The 18,487-nt window shown below is 46.0% G+C and overlaps 1 protein-coding gene across 7 annotated transcripts in view; it reads right to left on the bottom strand.

Moving 5' to 3' along the window:
- NF2 (neurofibromin 2) overlaps positions 1–18,487 on the bottom strand; it is an 85,998-nt gene that overhangs the window by 8,203 nt on the left and 59,308 nt on the right. For 2 of the 7 annotated variants that reach the window (XM_034790707.1, XM_034790702.1), the window contains 2 exons: positions 11,946–12,076; positions 9,701–9,860 (listed from right to left, as the gene is read on the bottom strand). In XM_034790707.1, coding sequence (XP_034646598.1) covers positions 9,701–9,860; positions 11,946–12,076 — 291 coding nt within the window. Of the gene's footprint in view, positions 1–7,151; positions 7,280–9,692; positions 9,861–11,945; positions 12,077–18,487 lie in introns of those variants that run through there. The other 5 variants (XM_034790705.1, XM_034790704.1, XM_034790706.1 and 2 more) reach the window with 5 other exon arrangements.

Genomic DNA, 18,487 nt, shown 5'->3' with positions numbered 1-18,487 from the left:
ATGTAAGTGGGAGGTGCAGTGGGATTCCTTGAACCAAGCTTGTTTTCATTTCATTTCTGCTGCAAAAGAGACAGGCACCAGGTATCCGGGAAATCCCACTCCCTATTCTGGGAACCACCAGTTTCACTCTTACCTGCCCTGCATCATGGTTATATAAAAGTAGGAGACTGCAGTACTCCATATGGCCAGTATTCCTACACTGCTGCCCACAGCCAGAGGCTGGGACAGGAATAGCTGACAGCTGCCGCTGTTTTTACACCATTCCCTATAGCACCCCTAAGTCCAGCAACTAAAACGGAGAGGCGCCCCATCACTTCCCCCTATTGCCTCCTGTCTGGTACTAGTTTAGCTGTTAGCAACAACTCCAGCACTTCCTGTCTGGAAAGCCTGGCCCTGGATCAGCTGCAAGCTCTCTCTGCCGCCCTCCTAAAGCATTCCATACACCGATTCCATTTCCCCACGGTGATGCAAGAATAAATAAATATCTATGTGTAACATAAGATTGTGCAGCCAAAGCCGAGTGATTAAGAGCAAATTACATTTTCGTCAGTGCAGAGAGAAAATTGATTTACAAGGCAGTATTATGATAATCTCCTTCTTGCAGGAAGGGGAGGGGGGGATGGACTCCACAACATACTACTAGAGCCATCAAAGAAAATGTAGAGGGAGAGAGGAAGGGCAATTAGGCAGCTAGAGCTAAAATGCATCAAGAGAAGGAAAAGAGAACATGGACATTGATTCCCTGACTCTCTTTGCTGGGGCTTTGCAGAGCGTCTGCCTTTATCCAGGGGTTCCAAATTTGTTATTTGATTTTAAAGCAAACAATAAGTCCCCCACATCCAAACCCGTTTTACAGCAGCTAACCCAATAACTCCATGTGCAGAACTTCTGCTGGCACAGCAAAATCATGTGGCACTGAAATGAGACCACCAAATCCATTTACACACCCTCCCCAATGTACTGGAGATTAAGGGTTGGAAGGAGGAGGGGAGGAGGTACTGGGAATAAAATGCTAATCTTTTAGGGCAGGAGCTTGAGCCTCCAGGCATGGAGTCTGTTTACAGCACAAGGATGCTGCAAACCCACCAAGAAGCTCAGGGGAAAAAATAAAAGCCTGGACACAGGTGATAAACACCCTTTTTGCTCAGGGGTACAAAAGAGGGGACAGAGGAGGCTTCTGCTTTATGGGATGCTCATATTAACAGCCCAGTTTTAAACAGCAATTTCCTTACCTGTGCTACAAGCACCACCTCAATGACTGCAACAGAGAATTCTCATTTCATGGTTTATGCTGCATCCCTGCCAGCCTCAAGGGGCGAGTGACCTATACCCCCCATCCGAATGAGTGGGCTGTAGTCCACGAAAGTTTATGCTCTAATAAATGTGTTCGTCTCTAAGGTGCCACAAGTACTCCTGTTCTTTTTGCCTATACCCCCCAAGAGAGGCAGGTCTTACCCCCAGCACTCCATTCGAAGCGTGGCATGGCACATCTTCAGATTGTTGGTAGAGCTGCATTCTCTATTAAATCATAAATTCAAAACACTGTACACAGCAAGCACTCTCTCTCTTCCCCTTGCTTCCCATTCCGTTCCCACATCTGCCCTCCTTAGTCTCCACTTCTAGCTGGATGCTTTAACTTTCCTTCTCTATTTTAAAGACTCCCATCGTTTTTCCTCTCCCCCACCCCCATTTTCTACTCCCCTTGGTGATCTCTCTATTTCTATTGCTCCCACACCACCTTTACTCCTCTCAAGACGGGGGCCAGAGCACAGGTCTTCCATGTGCTCCCAACTCGGGTGAGGAATGTGTTGAATGGGAGCAGATGAATGTCAATTTGCAGGTAATACCTTCCGAACACTGGCAAGATGACAGCCCAGATTTTACTTGTTACATTTCATTCAGTGTGAACAAGAAAAAAAAGCTAGTCAGTTTCCTTTATGTTTTTAGTCCAGGGGCGGGCAAACTTTTTGGCTCACGGGCCACATCGGGTTTCGGAAACTGTATGGAGGGCCGGTTAAGGGAGGGGGTCATGCCCTCCCCCCCAGGACTCCTGCCCCATCTAATCCCCCGTTCCCTGACGCCCCCGAGACCGCTGGTCCCATCCATACCCCCCACTCCCTGTCCCGACTGTCCCTGGATCCCTGACGCCCCATCCAACCCCATCTCTTTTTCCTGACGGCCCCCCCTGGCCCCTGCCCCATCCAACCACCCCTTATCCCTGTCCCGACTGCCCCCGGAATCCCTGCCCCTGACTGCCCCCTGCCGCCCCATCCAACCTCCCCTCCTTCCTGACTGCCCCCCAGGACCTGTGCCCGAACCCCTATCCACACCCCTGTCCCCTGACCACCACCCCGAACTCCCCTGCCCTCTATCCAACCCCCCCTGCTCTATGCCTCCGTGCCCGCTGCCTGGAGCGCCAGTGGCTGGTGGCACTACAGCCGCGCTGCCCGACTGCAGCCGGGCCACACCGCCGCCACTACCAGCACGCAGCACAGAGCACCGGGTCAGTCCAGGCTCTGCAGCTGCGCTGCCCCAGGAGCTCACAGCCCTGCCGCCCAGAGCATTGCGCTGGCGGCGAAATGAGCGAGCTGAGACTGCAGGGGAGGAGGGACAGCAGGGAAGGGGCCGGGGGCGAGCTTCCCGGGCCAGGAGCTCAGGGACCGGGCAGGACGGTCCCGTGGGCCAGATGTGGCCCGCGGGCCGTAGTTTGCCCACCTCTGTTCTAGTCAGTTTCACTCTCTGGCTCAGAGGAGGTCTAGGGCACATGGCTGTTAATGCTGGTGCTTTGTCTACAGAAATACTCACACCAATGAAGCTGCATAAGGTAGCCATGATGGGAAATAAAAGGTTAGTGCGGATATGGCTTTATGGGACCCCTAGATATGCTCCATAGGCCTGATTTTCAGCTGTACTCCTTTGACTTGCCCGGCTTGCACCTTACCTGCTGTTTTAGTCCTCAGGGAGATAGTAGTGTGAAGCAGGGATTGCTCTTACAGGGATGTTACCCTGCAGTCACACATTCCTCTTTTTGCTGCCAGAAGGTGTGTTTGCAGGTGCCATGGGGGAGGGATAGCTCAGTGGTTTGAGCATTGGCCTGCTAAACCCAGGGTTGAGAGTTCAATCCTTGAGGGGGCCATTTAGGGAACTGGGGTAAAAATCTGTCTGGGGATTGGTCCTGCTTTGAGCAGGGGGTTGGACTAGATGACCCCCTGAGGTCCCTTCCAACCCTGAGAGTCTATGTTTCTATGACTGCATTGTTAACATGCACATTACCAGTATCAACGTGAGGGCTCTGGCAGGGGAATGTCAAGAGGAATACACAAAAGTAAGTTCATCTATAAGTTTGATTCTTGACTCTGAACCCGACTTTGCCCCTTCCATTCCTCGATATCCAGTCAGCTTCCAGATATCCAAACTAGCAGTACGTGTTATACTTGGAGCTATGCAGCATCCCCGACACAAAGTAAGCAAGGCCAGTCTACTGATGGTAAATAATTGATGATTGAAGTGGGCTACCAAAACTCCAGTTGACAACACAGAGAGGGCTCTTCACAAATAGAAGACAAATTTTATGTATTTACTTCCACTTTCAGAGCTGTTGACTGGGCTGGTACAAAACAACCATTACACAGTCAGCAATAGCATACACACAACCATGGACATCAGGATCAGCTTTTACTGAGCAAAGGAATGTCAACCTGGCCGAAAGGAATTACATCACTTCCCCTCAGAGTGCCATGGGATCTCCAAGCTCCACCTGAGGATCCCATCGGAGAATGAAGCAAGGTGTAAGTCAAGATGCAATCACTGAATGGAAACCCTGGGCACTGGAAGACATGGCAGCTGCATGAAAAGAGATTCTGACACTAAGAGACTAATCCCATTTGCAGAACTACCAAATCACTGACTAAAAACAAGACTACTGCTCTAGGAACAGACAATGCCTAGCTCCCAGACTGGGTACCTCACAGGGGGTCATTGTGATAGGTGGAGAAATCCAGGCAAGAGAAAAGCAAGTGGGGGGAAAAAACCAACACCTCAACAAATTCTGTTAAATCCTGTTGACATTAAGCAGAGCTTTGTTACCTGTCCTGAGAGGGGCCCCTTAAGTCAAAGAGTGTGGAGAAGAGAAAATGCCTTGAGTTTTTTATTCCACAGAAGTCTAAGCAGCAAACCCTCCTGAAGCTGAGCCAGCTGGAGTTAGTAGAGCCAATGGGCATCAGAGAGAACAAGCTACATGGGAAGGAAATCAGTTTCCAGATGAGGTGCCTGTGCTGTGCCCACAGAGCTCATAAAAAGGGATTAGCATGTTAACCACATAATTAAACATGAAAAATTTAGCCGGCATCTTCAAAGGCAGGCAACAAAACCCAGAGGTCACAAAAACAACATTTGCTGTGAATCAGGTTTAATTACAGGAGAGGCTCCTTCCAGACCCAGAATTTCTTACAGTTGATGGATTATTTCTTTCAAGAGCTATCAGTGCTTCATTTTATCCCAGTGTTGTGCCCACAACTGGATTAAAAGATGATACTAGGTTTCTTAAAAATAACTGCAGATTAAGACATGGGACAGCAGGCTCCAACATAAATGTTCATCCAGCCCCACCTGAACACTTGACCCAAACCTTTCAGAGGGGTGACAAAAGCTGAATGAAGTCATTCAATGCCACTCTACACACTTTCATTTCATTTTTTTTGGCCTCTTTGGTCCTGAGGGCAGGAAATGCCAAAATACAATGAGAATGGCTTTTCTTGGAGCACCTGCAGTTCAGCCAGGAGCAGCAAGGAGCGAATTGCTTACACAAAAACTTGACTGAACGATTCACAGATGCAAGAGGTCTGGACAGCTCAAATAAGCATCCAGACCACTCCATTAACAATGCAGATCCAGGATCCAGGAGTGAACAGTCTATGGCTAACACTTTAACCTGTATCACGTCATCCCTATGGTAAGCTCTAACTGAAAAGAATGCTCTCCACACAGTCGGCCTATAGATGCCACTCACACACCTAAGACTGGAGTTGCAGATTATTTAATAAAAGAAGCACTAATATTTTTGTCTACACTGACTGCTGCTACTTTTCACACAGAGCAAACATCTTTGATTCAGAAATACATCCTGCAACATCACGGATCATTTTGAAAACTAAAATACGGCAAACTGAACATCCAGAAAGGTGAAATTCTGGGCATCTTTCTTTTCCCCCAGTTTTAGTGATAGTGTATCATTAAATAGGAAACGAACTAAAATACAATGATAAAATCAAATTCCAAATAATACTTAGCTCCTACACATCCATACAACTCTAAGCACTCTGAAAAGAACCATTATCCCTATTTTACAGATGGGGGAAACTGAGGCACGGAGCAGTGGAGTCACTTGCCTAAGGTCAGCAGCAGAGCCAAAAAAAGCCAGGTCTTCTGATTCCAAGCCCAGTGCTCTATCCACAGGCAGCACTGCCTCCCAAGACTGAAGCTTCTCTTCCTGGTTTTGAATCAGGGGCCTTTCATGTGTTAGGCCAACCTGATCCCCTCTACACTACAGAACACTGCATTTCAAAATGAGTTTGCCAAGAAGCTTTCTGCTTGCATTTGAGAGGGGCTGCTAGTGTGGAAGGCAGTCTCAGAGTTTCTTCTTTCAATGCTACGATCAGGGCCTACTGCAGCCCTCCGGTGTCTGAAGATCAGGACACATCTGCTTTCTCTTTGGCTACAGTAGAGAGATACCACCTTTGAAGCTGTTTGAGGTATTAAAAGGGTCTTCATAAAGGCACACAAGTCAGTAAACTGCACACATGCTGCCACAGACTGAGGCTTCTCCAAGAGGCTAAGTCTTTAGAGAAAAGCACATATTGTAGACAACAGACATGGTGTTAACTGAGCAGGAGGCATTAGTACACTCGGAGAGAGGGAGTAGGGCAAGAGCATTGCAGCAGAAGGATGAAAGATGAGAAAGACAAAATTGGAGAGATGGTAGCATTAGTTTATGCTGCAGTGGTCACATTCTGCTCCCACTGACTTCAGTGGAGTTGTGCACCTGTTACAGAGCAGAATTTGGCCCCTAAAGATTAGGGCAATAAGGAAAGATTAATTGGTGCCCTGTCCAGAGTCCTAGTCTGGCCATGCTACCCCCCATGGTACTAACACTGTGAAATGTAGGCATCTCTATGAAAGAGATTGAGGCAGTATTGCTGCTCAGCTAACATTCCATCAATAAAACAGTTTCCCAGAGGAAGCGGTGGAAGCACCATTACCAGAATCATTTAAAAATGGACTGGACAGTGCCCTGGAGAACGGATTATAGGGGACAACTGTGCTCCCAAGGGGCTGGGCAAGATGGGACTTAAAAGGTCTTTTCCATTTCTAGGATTCTACAGGGCTGCAGACAAGGAGCGAGAACGCGGTCCTTAAAACTGAGAATACCAGTCTCTGTGTACCAATTGTGGTGAACAATTCTAACTGTGTTAGTCTCATAGGACTAGCTTTAGCTGCACGCCTGCCTGGTTGATGCTTCCAGATACCGGCTGGCTTCAGTTGTTTCCCTTGACATTTCCCTTGAATAAGCAGCTCTCAGCTGAGAGATGCTGACTCTACATTCACCGGCTGCTCTGCTCTGAGACAGCGCCATGGCTTCCGTAGGGCAGTTTTGAAGCACAAGTGGCAGCATCAAGAGTGAATTTAAGTTGAGGGGTTTTTGTTGTTGTTGTTTTTTTTAAACTCATGAATTTTCATCTGCAGCAAATGGAGGAGGAAGCATCTTCCACTTTACTTTGCAACACCCTGCAGAGTCTGCAAAGGGCATCCATTTCTCTGGTAGATTTCCACCCACATGCAGTGAAGTGGGATCAGGCATGTGAGGCATTCCACATTTAGTCCACTCCCCACTTACTGTCCCAGTTCAGCTTTCATCAAGGAGGACACCACCGAGACAGAGGACTTTGGACAGAAGTGAATAGACAAAAGCTGTGAACCCCACAGACAAGATGAGACAGAACAATCCTGCTGTCTATTACATGCTCTTCTGATCCATGTATGGGTGGGGTGGGACACGGCACTGGATCTCACACTTGCAAAGCACACTGCTGGGGTGGCTCAGGCTCACGGTGCACTTTGGGGGCTGCAGCACTGATAGTTGGCTATAGCAGCATGTTTCACAGGCAAGCTCATGCACAGGTTAGTATTACAGACGGCGATCCCATCACCACACACAAAGTACCTTGGAATAACCTACTTTGAAGTCTCAAATGCAGATAGGTCTTCTGCCCTGGGCTTGAGGCTAAACCAGCAAAGTAAAATGAACAAAAATAAAAAACAAAACAAATTCCTCTGTGATTTGAGCAGCGCCAAGTCATTTGTGCAATCTGTACAGTTTGCCCATCGGGCTAGAGTGTTTAGCAGTGTCCAGGAGAGGTGAGGGGGTTATTAATTAAGTAGGGAAAAACTATTGATATAATTTTCTATTTCAGGTGTCTCAAATCTCCCCTTCCACCATAGTGGTAAAGATTAAAGCCCTCCTCATACCCGGATGGCACGAAACAAGTTGTCTGAGTTTTTACTTTAACTCCTCCTGCTAACGGACACAATTTTTAAAAATCTTTGCTCCACTGGCTGAGATAATAAATAACAATAATCCCTAGCTCTTAGATAGTGCTGTTCATTGGTAGATCTCAAAAGCTCTTTATAAAGTGGGTCAGCAGCATTAGCTCCATTTTACAGATGGGGAAACTGAGCACAGGTGAAGTGACTTGTCCAAGAGCAACAGGCAGTGGCTGCCCTGGGAACACAACCCGTTTTCTGAGGCCTAGTCCAGTGTGCTATCCACTAGGCAACATAGCCTAGTAGTGCCAGAGCTTCTCTGATGCTGCCTCCTTAGAAAATACTTCAGAAGGTAAGTGGAGAGGACAAGCTTCAAGCTTCAGCTAGTGAACAGAGACTGAGTAGACAGTCCTGATTGCAATGACGATTCACCCACGATTCACGAATGCCTAGCCACCTTCCTGAATGAGACAAATGGGACTCTCTCTCCTCTCTGCCAACAGCTTTTGAGATTTGTGTAGAGGTCAAATGTAGCATTTTCAGCTTAAAAGGGGACTCTCCAGCATGTAAACTGAGAGCTTTATCAAAGCCTAATATGAACAAAGAGGCTTCCAGACTCTAAAAACACTTAAATGCTCACAGACCTTGTATCAGTATCTCTCTTGCTCTCTCAACTGGGAATCCAGGCAGCATAGGGCTAGAACAGGAGAACTAGGAAGTGAAACTGACTAGATTATTTTACTCTTTGTTTCAAGTTCAGTTGGGACAGTAAAATCAAACTTTCCATGGTGAAAGGCAGACCAAATCAGAACTTTGAAATGCTTTGTTTTAACAGGTTTCAGAGTAGCAGCTGTGTTAGTCTGTATCCGCAAAAAGAACAGGAGTACTTGTGGTACCTTAGAGACTAACAAATTTGCATCTGAAGAAGTGGGCTGTAGCCCACGAAAGCTTACGCTCTAATAAATTTGTTAGTCTCTAAGGTGCCACAAGTACTCCTGTTCTTTTTGTTTTAACACTCTCAGATGGGATTAGTAACACAGGGAAGATCTAATTTTTAAAGTGTGACTTTTACCATTGGCATTGTCCCCTTTAAACTGTAGCCCCTGGCACATATCTTAGGAGTTCTAAACCTTTCAAAAGAAAGGAAACTGTAAGAAAGCCTGGCTGAAAGCCACTCCTTATGCTTGGATTTTCCATTATAATAATAAAAAGTCAGCCCCTTGTTAAAATTTCCCCGATTGAAACTGGATCAGTTTTTTAAAAAAGGAAAAGTTCTGTTGGGACCTTTTCATTTGCTTAGTGCTGATGCCAGTAAAAGGCACAGTCATTTTAAATCCTTTGGCCAAGTACAGGTAGCTCCCGGATCCAGACAGTGACTTGAAACAAGGGGTAATGAACAATTCCCTCATACAATAGGTGCAATTCAAGAATCTTATTATCAGTATTTAAATCTTTACAAGATTTAGGACCAGTCAACCTGACACACTCACCTGTCCTTTTCTCTTTCTATGGTAAATGAGATGGGAGGGGGTTGAGACTGCTGGCTGCCTAGATCCAGGCTAGAAGGGTCCTTCTCCACCTAGGACCCATAACTTAGGAATGTATAGTGCAATGTCTGTCACATCATGGAATAGACAGAAGTCGGCTGTGATGGACAAAGAGAGACCCTTATGGTTTTTCCTGACTCTCTAGTTCCCAAACTAAGGGCTGGTCTTCACTAAGGGAAGATCCACGCTGCTGCAATCAATACAGCAGGGATTGATTTAGCTGATCTAATGAAGACCTGCTAAATCGAAAGCAGAGCACTCTCCAGTTTACCCCAGTACTACTGCTCTCTGTGAAGAGTAAGGTAAGTTAACCGGAGAGCATCTCCCGTCAATGCAGCGCAGTGAAGACATTCGGGTAAGTCGACCTAAGCTATGTCGACTCACTGGAGTAGCATAACTTAGGTTGACTTACCCCCATAGTGAAGACAAGCCCTAACACACACACACACACACACACACGTCTGAGCTACCTACAGTTACTGCACAGAGTCTCCGTAAATCTTGGTCTGGATTAAGCATTCATGGACAAGCACCTAAATCAAAATATTATTATGACTCCTTGAGCAGAGTCTAAGCCCTGTTTTTCATCAGGAGCAAGGTAGGAACCTGGGTACCTTTTTAATGGTGTTGTGCTTGCTGTTGCCTCGGTCGGCATTCTCGTTGTGCAGTATATCCAGTGCTGTCTCCCTCTCCTTCAGCTTCAGCGCCTCAATCTCAGTCTTCAACTCATTCAGTTGCTCCTGCAGGTGCTTGCTCTTCTCCATGTACTCCACTCTGGCACACACAATACACAGCCTTGTGGTTACGCGGTTCCATAACAACTGATAGGGGCTTTTAATTTCATCATGCCCAGAGCATGAAATTGATTACACTAGTTTATGCTGTAGAGTGAATTACACTGAGCAGTTTGTTCATTATTAAAAATAGATGATGCCAGATAGCCAATTCAAGAGCAAAACGATGTCATGTAGGTATGAAAAAATAGCCAGTCTAGCATGCCCAGATGATGTTTATACGCCTCCCTATCTCTGCTAGCAACTGCAGAATGATCATAGAATCATAGAATATCAGGGTTGGAAGGGACCTCAGGTCATCTAGTCCAACCCCCTGCTCAAAGCAGGACCAATTCCCAACTAAATCATCCCAGCCAGGCTTTGTCAAGAATAACCTTAAAAACCTCTAAGGAAGGAGATTCCACCACCTCCCTAGGTAACCCATTCCAGTGCTTCACCACCCTCCTAGTGAAAAAAGTTTTTCCTAATATCCAACCTAAACCTCCCCCACTGCAACTTGAGACCATTACTCCTTGTTCTGTCATCAGGTACCACTGAGAACAGTCTAGATCCATCCTCCTTGGAAAACCCTTTCAGGTCGTTGAAAGCAGCTATCAAATCCCCCCTCATTCTTCTCTTCTGCAGACTAAACAATCCCAGTTCCCCCAGCCTCTCCTCATAAGTCATGTGCTCCAGCCCCCTAATCATTTTTGTTGCCCTCCACTGGACTCTTTCCAATTTTTCCCACATCCTTCTTGTAGTGTGGGGCCCAAAACTAGACACAGTACTCCAGATGAGGCCTCACCAATGTCGAATAGAGGGGAACAATCACGTCCCTCGATCTGCTGGCTGATTAGTTCTCTGCAATTCCAATGAGAGCTACTGGTTTTAACAATGTTGTTCTACTCCACAGTGTATTTATAAACCCAGTCTACCAAAATGCATGAAATTCTCAATTCATCTAGGCCAGATCTCCCAAGAGTGACTAGTGATTCTGGGTGCCTCAAGAGGTCTTAAAGGGTCCTGATTTTTAGAGAGGGGGGGCTCAACACTGTCTCAAAAATAGGTCTCTTTAAGGTGTCAAGTACTGATGCACCTAAAATGGTTAGTCACTCTTGGCCTTAATTGTCTCCCATTATACATTGCCTAGCATACTATAGGCAGCCAAGACTGTGACTCAGTACCGAGACCAAAGCAATAACACATGGCAAAGCAGGCAGAGGTTGCAAAATATCAGCACATCCCAGGTTGCCTTGCTAAGTGTGAGGCCCTGTTACGAACTGCACCCAAGCACTTGAAGAGTACAGACATTCCTGCAGTGGATCAACACAGATAGAATATTTTTGTTCTTATCATTTGAGCTGTGTGGTTAGAGAGGGATGATATGATCTAGTGATTTCAGCACTGGACTGGGAATTGGAAACTCCTGAGATCTTATCCCAGCTCTAATCCTCTTCTTTGTGGCGTTGGGCAAGTCATTTAACCTCTCTGCATCTCAGTTTCTCACATATGGTAAAAACATGGGAACTGCCATATTGTATCAGAGTGTGGTCCATTTAGTTGAATCTCTCACCCCAACAGTGGTCAACACCAGATGATTGAGAAGAAGGTGCAAAAAACCCCAGAATGGATAGTTACGGACTAACTGGACTATAGGGGAAGTTTAATTCAAATCCCAAGAAGTTAGTGGCTAGCTCATGTCCACAGCAGATGAGTGTATATCCCGTCTGTTTTTTAACATGGTAACTAAACAGGTCTCATTGTTCAAACCTGTTTTGAATCCTGCTAAGCTCTTGGTCTCAATGAGATCAGGATTCCACCAGGGCAACAGAGAACCCATCCAGGGGGACAGAAGGCTAAGTTTCTTAACAACTACACCACATGCCTGGCAGGGACTCTGTTGGTCTGCTCCAGCAGATTGAAATGTAGAGGCCTTCCCATTTTGCCTCACACTGCCACCAATCTGAGATCTACCATTTCAGAACAACTGGCCAAATTCACCAGGAATAACTCCATTCATTGCAGTTGTGCTACACAGGGAACTAATCTGACTTGTGCACACAGACTTTGGAAGCAAGCTACATACTTCTCTTTCTCTATTTCCATGGAAAGTCTCTTCATGTCTGTATCCTTGAAGTCAAAGGAGAGGCTCTCACTGATGAGGTTGAAGCTTGGCAGGTCGGCAGGCAGCGCTGTCATACCTGAGTTCATGGGCTGCTAAAGAGAGAGCACAGATTAATCACACAGCCACTGCTATCTGTAAGTGTTCTGTAGCAGGAAGCTAAGGAGATACGGCAACGGCTGACCCCTGTAATGCAAGAAGCTACTTAGTGGTGCCTTAGTGAAGAGCTGGCTCGCTGACTGCATGGACAATGCTGGCTATGTGCTAATTCACTGCATCCCTTTTGAAGGATGTTTTGCTGCCTCCAATGACATTGATCAAGAAAGTATCTCATTTACTGTGTACAGGAGTCGGAGAGTATTGCTGAGACAATGTGACTCATACCTTCATTATCAAAACCATCTGAAGAACCTAGCATATGCCACAGTGGAAATAAAAGATAACTACTTACATTAAACATAGAAATCCTTCAGCATGAAAGGCACTAACACTTTAAGCACTTTAGGAGAGGCAGTATGGCCCAGTGCATAGAGAACTGAGCTGGGACTCAAAAAACCTGTGTTCTATTCCCAGCGCTGCCATTGGCCTGCGGAGTGACCCTGGGCAAGTCACTTTGCCTCTGTGCAAGTCACTTTGCCTCTGTGCAAGTCACTTTGCCTCTGTGCCTCAGTTTCTCCATCTGTAAAATGGGGATAATACGACTGTCCTTTGAGATCTATTGAAGAAGAGCACTATTTAAAAGCTAGGTATTATTTTTATTTAATATATATACACAAGGATCACTAAAGACACTGCTGGAATGCAGCTGCCTCTGGGATGAAACTCGGCAGCTATTTAACAGTAAAACTGCATACCAGTTAAGGACAGGAAGCGAAGGGTGTTAGTACAAAACCCTCTATGATAGAAGAATCCTATATTCAATTGGAAGAGCAGAGAAAAGGGTGGCAGAATGGAATTACCCAAACTCAGAAACTGGTCAGGACCTCAGACTCTGACCAACACATCCTGACCCTTGCAAAGTTCCATGGTATATTCAATTGTCACGATTGGTCAGAACATCCATTTTAAGCTTCGTCTGAAAGATGGCACCTTATCTCACACAGTGCCCTCTAGTATTATGCTGAGGAACCGGCTCATTATTGACTCAAAGGAAAGAGCGCCATGTACTAAAATCACCAACACTAATTCCTGCACACACTATTCCTTTAAGGTGTTCTAGACAAAGGCTGACCTGCCCCAACTTTGTTTGGCTTGGGGGATCATAGCAAAAGGTGTTATAAAGGACTACAGGCTGGTGGGAGGTTTGACAATAACTGTCAAGAATAAGGCCATGCTTTGTGCGTATTGACTCTGGGACCGAGGGCAGGAACTATCTGTGGATTTCACAGACTAGAATGCTGTGCTTGGTCTCCCTCCCTTGCTCCCTAGATGAAGATAATCCAAGGACCGTTGTAGCTAGTCCAAGGTTGGCAGCAGTAGCTCTGATTGGGATAGCAATGGATTTACTCTGCACAATAAGCCTCCCTCTCTTGCCATAGGCATAAACTTCACAGGCAGTAGGGGCTTGTCCCTTGCTTGCAATGAACAAATCCTGCAGAACATCATTTCATTTGTCCTGCAGAACTGAAGCTGAAATGGGAACATTTTGAACAAGCAAAAGCAGTGAGAACAAGGCAGTTGAAGCTAGATGCTTGACCTGGTGCAAGGGTTTACGTTAATTTACCCACTTTGTGCATATAATGTAAATACCATTTCCTACTCCTGTTTCTTTTCCAACACACAGCTTATCCTGCTGCTGTTTGTGTGCAATGCAGCCAAGTTAATATTGCTGTGAGACTCTTCAAAGGGACACCTGTGACTCTAAATTCCAGAATCTCAGAGAGGAAAACAGACAAAAGTGCCTAGGTGACTGAAGAGCCTAAGGGTATGTCTGCATTGCAATCAAAGGTGTGACTGCAGCATGCATAGACGTACCAGAGCTAACTGAGATCTAGCTAGCTGAACAATAGCAGTGAAGCCATGGCAGCATAGACTAGCTACTCGGATACATACCCAGTGTCCTGGGCAGCTTTGTTCAGCCCATGCTACCGCAGCTTCAGTGCTATTGTTATTCCAGCTAACTAGATCAAAGCTAGCTTGGGTATGTCTACACATGCTGCGGTCACACCTCCTGACTGCAGTGTAGACAGACCCTGAATCTCATGGACTTTCAGTGGGACTTTGGACAGCTTTACCTGTATGAAGTTTTTCTGGCCTATGCAGGAAGTCAGACTAGATGATCATAATGGTTCCTTTTCTGCCCTTTAAATAATTTGTTAAAAAATTACTAGATTTCAAGTTTTACAGATTTTAACAGTAGTTGCAGATATTACATCTGCTGAGTTCCCATGCCAACTTTCTGTGGTTATACAACTACATTTCTCCCTCTCTTCACTGTTGCTGTATGGAAGAGCTACTTAAGCAGGTGAAGAACTGATCATATGCATCGGAGAGCGCAAAGAGAGCAAAGAACAGTGAAACCAATTATACACAAAGTGCTATCAGGTACATCAACTTCAAATCTGGGGGAAATATTTTCCCATCTCATTTCTCTCATTTTCAGTAATCCTAGGCTACACTTGTAACAAGAGAAGGTGAGAAATTCCCAGGGCAAATTGTGATTACTAAACTGAGGTGGCTTAAGAGAAGGTTACTCACCTTGTGTGGTAACTGAGGTTCTTCAAGATGTGTATCCCTGTGAGTGCTCCACTTCAGGTGTCGGTGCATCCCGGTGCTGTCAATTGGAGATTTTTGGTAGCAGTGTCCATCAGGGACACATGTGCACAGTAGTCATCTTGCAGCGCTGTTGGTGCCTTGACTAGTGCGCGTACAACCAGACCCCCTCAAGTCCTTCTCTACTGTCGAGTCCTTACTGTGAACTCCGAAGTAGAGGGGAGGAGGGTGGGTAGTGGAGTACCCACAGGGGGACACATCTTGAAGAACCTCAGTTACTCCACAAGGTGAGTAACCTTCTCTTCTTCGAGTGCTGTCCGTGTGGGTGCTCCACTTCAGGTGATTGTAGACCTATGACGGAGGGTGGAGGGGGGACTTTGGAGTTGTGTGCATAGTGGAGGAAAACACAGTTAGGCCTAGTATAGAGTCTGATCATGAGTATTGGGTAATTGCATAGGGGTTGATGAACATATGCTCAGAGGCCCAAGTAGCAGCTCTGTAGATGTCTGGGATTGGTACATTGTTCAGGAAAGCTACTGATACTGGGTAGAGTGAGATCTGAGCCCTCTTGGCAATTCTGTTTTATTCGTTTTATAACAGAGTTGGATGCACCTGGAGATCCATTTAGAGTGACTCTGTGTAGATATAGCGGAGTCCTTGGATCACTCCGTTGTGGAGATGAAAAGCCTTAAGGATTTTCAGAAAGGTTTTACCTGGACAGAACAAAGTCTATTATACGTCTAACGTCTAGAGAGTGCAAAATAGTCTCTTGTGTGCTCGCACGCAGTTTGGGATAAAATGTGGGAAGGTGAATAGGTTGGTTTAGATGGAAGGATGATATTTTAGGGGGAAATTTTGGATGAGGTCTCAATGTGACCTTGTCCTTAAAAAAAAAAAGATACAGTGCATCAGGGATTGGCCATTAGTGCTCCTATCTCATTTACTCGTCTGGTGGAGCTGATTGCAACCAATAATGCCACCTTCATTGATAGATGGAGCAAGCAGCAAATAGCCAGAGGTTCGAATGGGGGTCTGGTGAGGCGTTTGAGAACCAGGTTTAGGTCCCATGCAGGTTGGTGCACTTCCAGATAGAGATTCTGTATGCCAGTGAGGAAATGTTTGGTGATTATGGGGGACAGATAGCTCAGTGGTTTGAGCATTGGCCTGCTAAACCCAGGATTGTGAGTTCAATCCTTGAGGGGGCCACTTAGGGATCTGGGGCAAAATCAGTACTTGGTCCTGCTAGTGAAGGCAGGGGGCTGGACTCGATGACCTTTCAAGGTCCCTTCCAGTTCTAGGAGATGGGATATCTCCATTTATTTATTTATTAGGTGCACAAATATCGATATTCTGTTGATCTTATGATGGAAAACTGTAATCGCCATGGGATGTACTTTAATGGAACTTATGGACAGGCCCAAATTCTTTAATTCTAGTAGGTAGTCAAACACTAGCAGAAGTGGTGTAGTGCTTGTAGTGAACGGTTTGTTCTGGCACCATATGGAGAATCTTTTCTGTTTTTTAAGGTAAGCATTACGTGTGGTTGATCTCCTGCTGTTCAATATCACGTGTTTAACCTGTTCCAAACAGACTAGTTTGTGGTGATGGAACCATGAAGGAGCCACGCTTTCAGGTGGCGTTTCTCCAGGTTCGGGTGGAGAACCTGACAGTTGTCCTGAGAAAGAAGGTCCATGCTTGACGGGAAAGTTCGTGGGATATATACTGCCATGTGCATCAGGTCAGGATACCAGGTCTGTCTAGGCCAGATTGGGGCTATCAGTATGTCCTTGGCCTTGTTGGCACATATCTTGTGTATCACCCTTGAAAGCAGTGGAATCAGTGGGACTGCATATAGAAGTGATGCATCTCATGTGATGGGGAAGGCATCCCCTAATGACTAATGTCCAAATCCTGCTCTCAAGCAGAAGAGTGGACACTTGTGGTGTAGTGACGTTGCAAATAAATCGATGGGAGGGAAGGCTCATTGTTGCAATATGGATTATAGGACTGTGTGGTTCATTTCCCATTCGTGGTCCTGAGAGAACTGTCTGTGTAGAGTGTCCACTGTCATGTTCTGACATCCGGGGAGGTAGGAGGCCAAGATGTTTATGTGGCGGTGGATGCACTAGTTCCATAATTTCAAGGCCTCATTGCATAGTGAGTGGGAACTTGCCCCTCCTTGTCGATTGCTATAAAACATGCATGCAATGTTGTTGGTCATTACTGGTACTGTTCCGTTCTTTATGAGTGGTAGCCTGTAGAGACAGGCATTGTGTACTGCTTGCAGTTCCAGTAGGTGGATATGGAGTTGGGTCTCCACATGTGACCATCTGCCTTAAATTGTATGGTGGTACAGGATGGCGCTCAAGCCTAACAGATGAGACATCTGTTGTGATTATTATCTATGGCAGATCCTGATGAAAGGGGATCCCCGTGCACACATTCTCTGGTCTTGTCCACCACTGTAGGGATTAGTATCTTTGGTGGTAGTGTTAGGTTTATGTTTAGGCGGTGTTTGTTGGGTGTGTACACCAAACTCAGCCACCCTTGAAGGCAGTGCATGTGTAGTCTTGTGTGGCTTACTATGAAGGCTGTAACTGCCAAATGACCTAACGATTGCAGGCAGGTTCCGTGCCATGATTTGTGGACTGGTGTTGACTACCAAGATGAGGTTGATCATTGTCATGGATCTGTTCATCGGTAGTGCCGCTCTGGTCTGTATGGAATCAAGGTGCACCCCGATGCTGCACGGACACAAGGGTTGACTTTTGTATGTTTATTTATAGTCTTAGGTTCTGGAAGAGTGTGAGGACTCTCTGGGTGATCTCTGTCACTACCATCTGAGTAGGGCCTTTCAGAAGGCAATTGTCTAGGTACAGGAAAATCATAGTTCCTTGTTTGTGAAGGTGTGCTGCGACTACCCTAAGAGTTTTGGGGAAGACTTTTGGTGCAGTGGACAGACCGAAGAATAGAACACTGTATTGGTAGTAGTTGCTTTCTACTGTGAATTGCAGGAATCGTCTATGAGCTGGGTGTATGGTAAAGTGGAAATATGCGTCTTGTAGGGTGAGGGCTGAAAACCAGTGCCCACATTCTAGCGCAGGTATTATCGTACCTAATGTGACCATCTTGAATGTCTGGGATTGGACGAACTTGTTGAGCTTCCTGAGATCTCTCCATCCCCAGTTTTAATTCTGGGTTAAGAAGTAGTGGGAGTAGAAACCTTTCCCCCTGTATTGCAGGGGTACTAGTTCCACAGCACCAAGTTGTAGAAGATGGTTTACTTTCTGTTACAGCAGGTGCTCGTGAGAAGGGTATCTGAAGAGGGATGGGGACGGGGGTAAGATGGGTGGGCAAGAGATAAAGGGGATAGCATAGCCAATCTTATGACCTCTAAGACCCAACAGTCCGTGTTGATTGCTGCCCGTGAATGGTCGCAGTCTATGGCCAAATAAGCGAGATGTATTTGTCAGTGGTGCTGTCTGGTGGGGGAGGTCATTCAGACCCTGGACCAATCTTTCAAAACTGTTTGTTCGCCATCGGCTGTGATGAGATGGTTGGTGTTGAGATGGTCTCCATCTTTGTCTTTGCGTCTCATAGGGTCTCTGGAACAATGTGTCTCTATGCCGTGGGTATGGTTGGTAGCGTTTCCATTTGGTGAGAAGTGTATAAGTACCCAGTGTGCGGAGAGTCGCTAAAGACCTCATTGATTTTGGTGGAAAACAGTTTTTCCCCTATCGAAAGGGAGTTCTTCAACTTTCACTTGCAACTCTTTTGGAATTCCTGAAGATTGT

This window comes from Trachemys scripta, chromosome 15 (genome assembly GCF_013100865.1).
Source record: "Trachemys scripta elegans isolate TJP31775 chromosome 15, CAS_Tse_1.0, whole genome shotgun sequence".
Classification (NCBI taxonomy): domain Eukaryota; kingdom Metazoa; phylum Chordata; order Testudines; family Emydidae; genus Trachemys; species Trachemys scripta.
The sequence above is the reverse complement of the archived record's forward strand: the minus strand, read 5'-3'. Positions and strand labels throughout refer to the sequence as shown.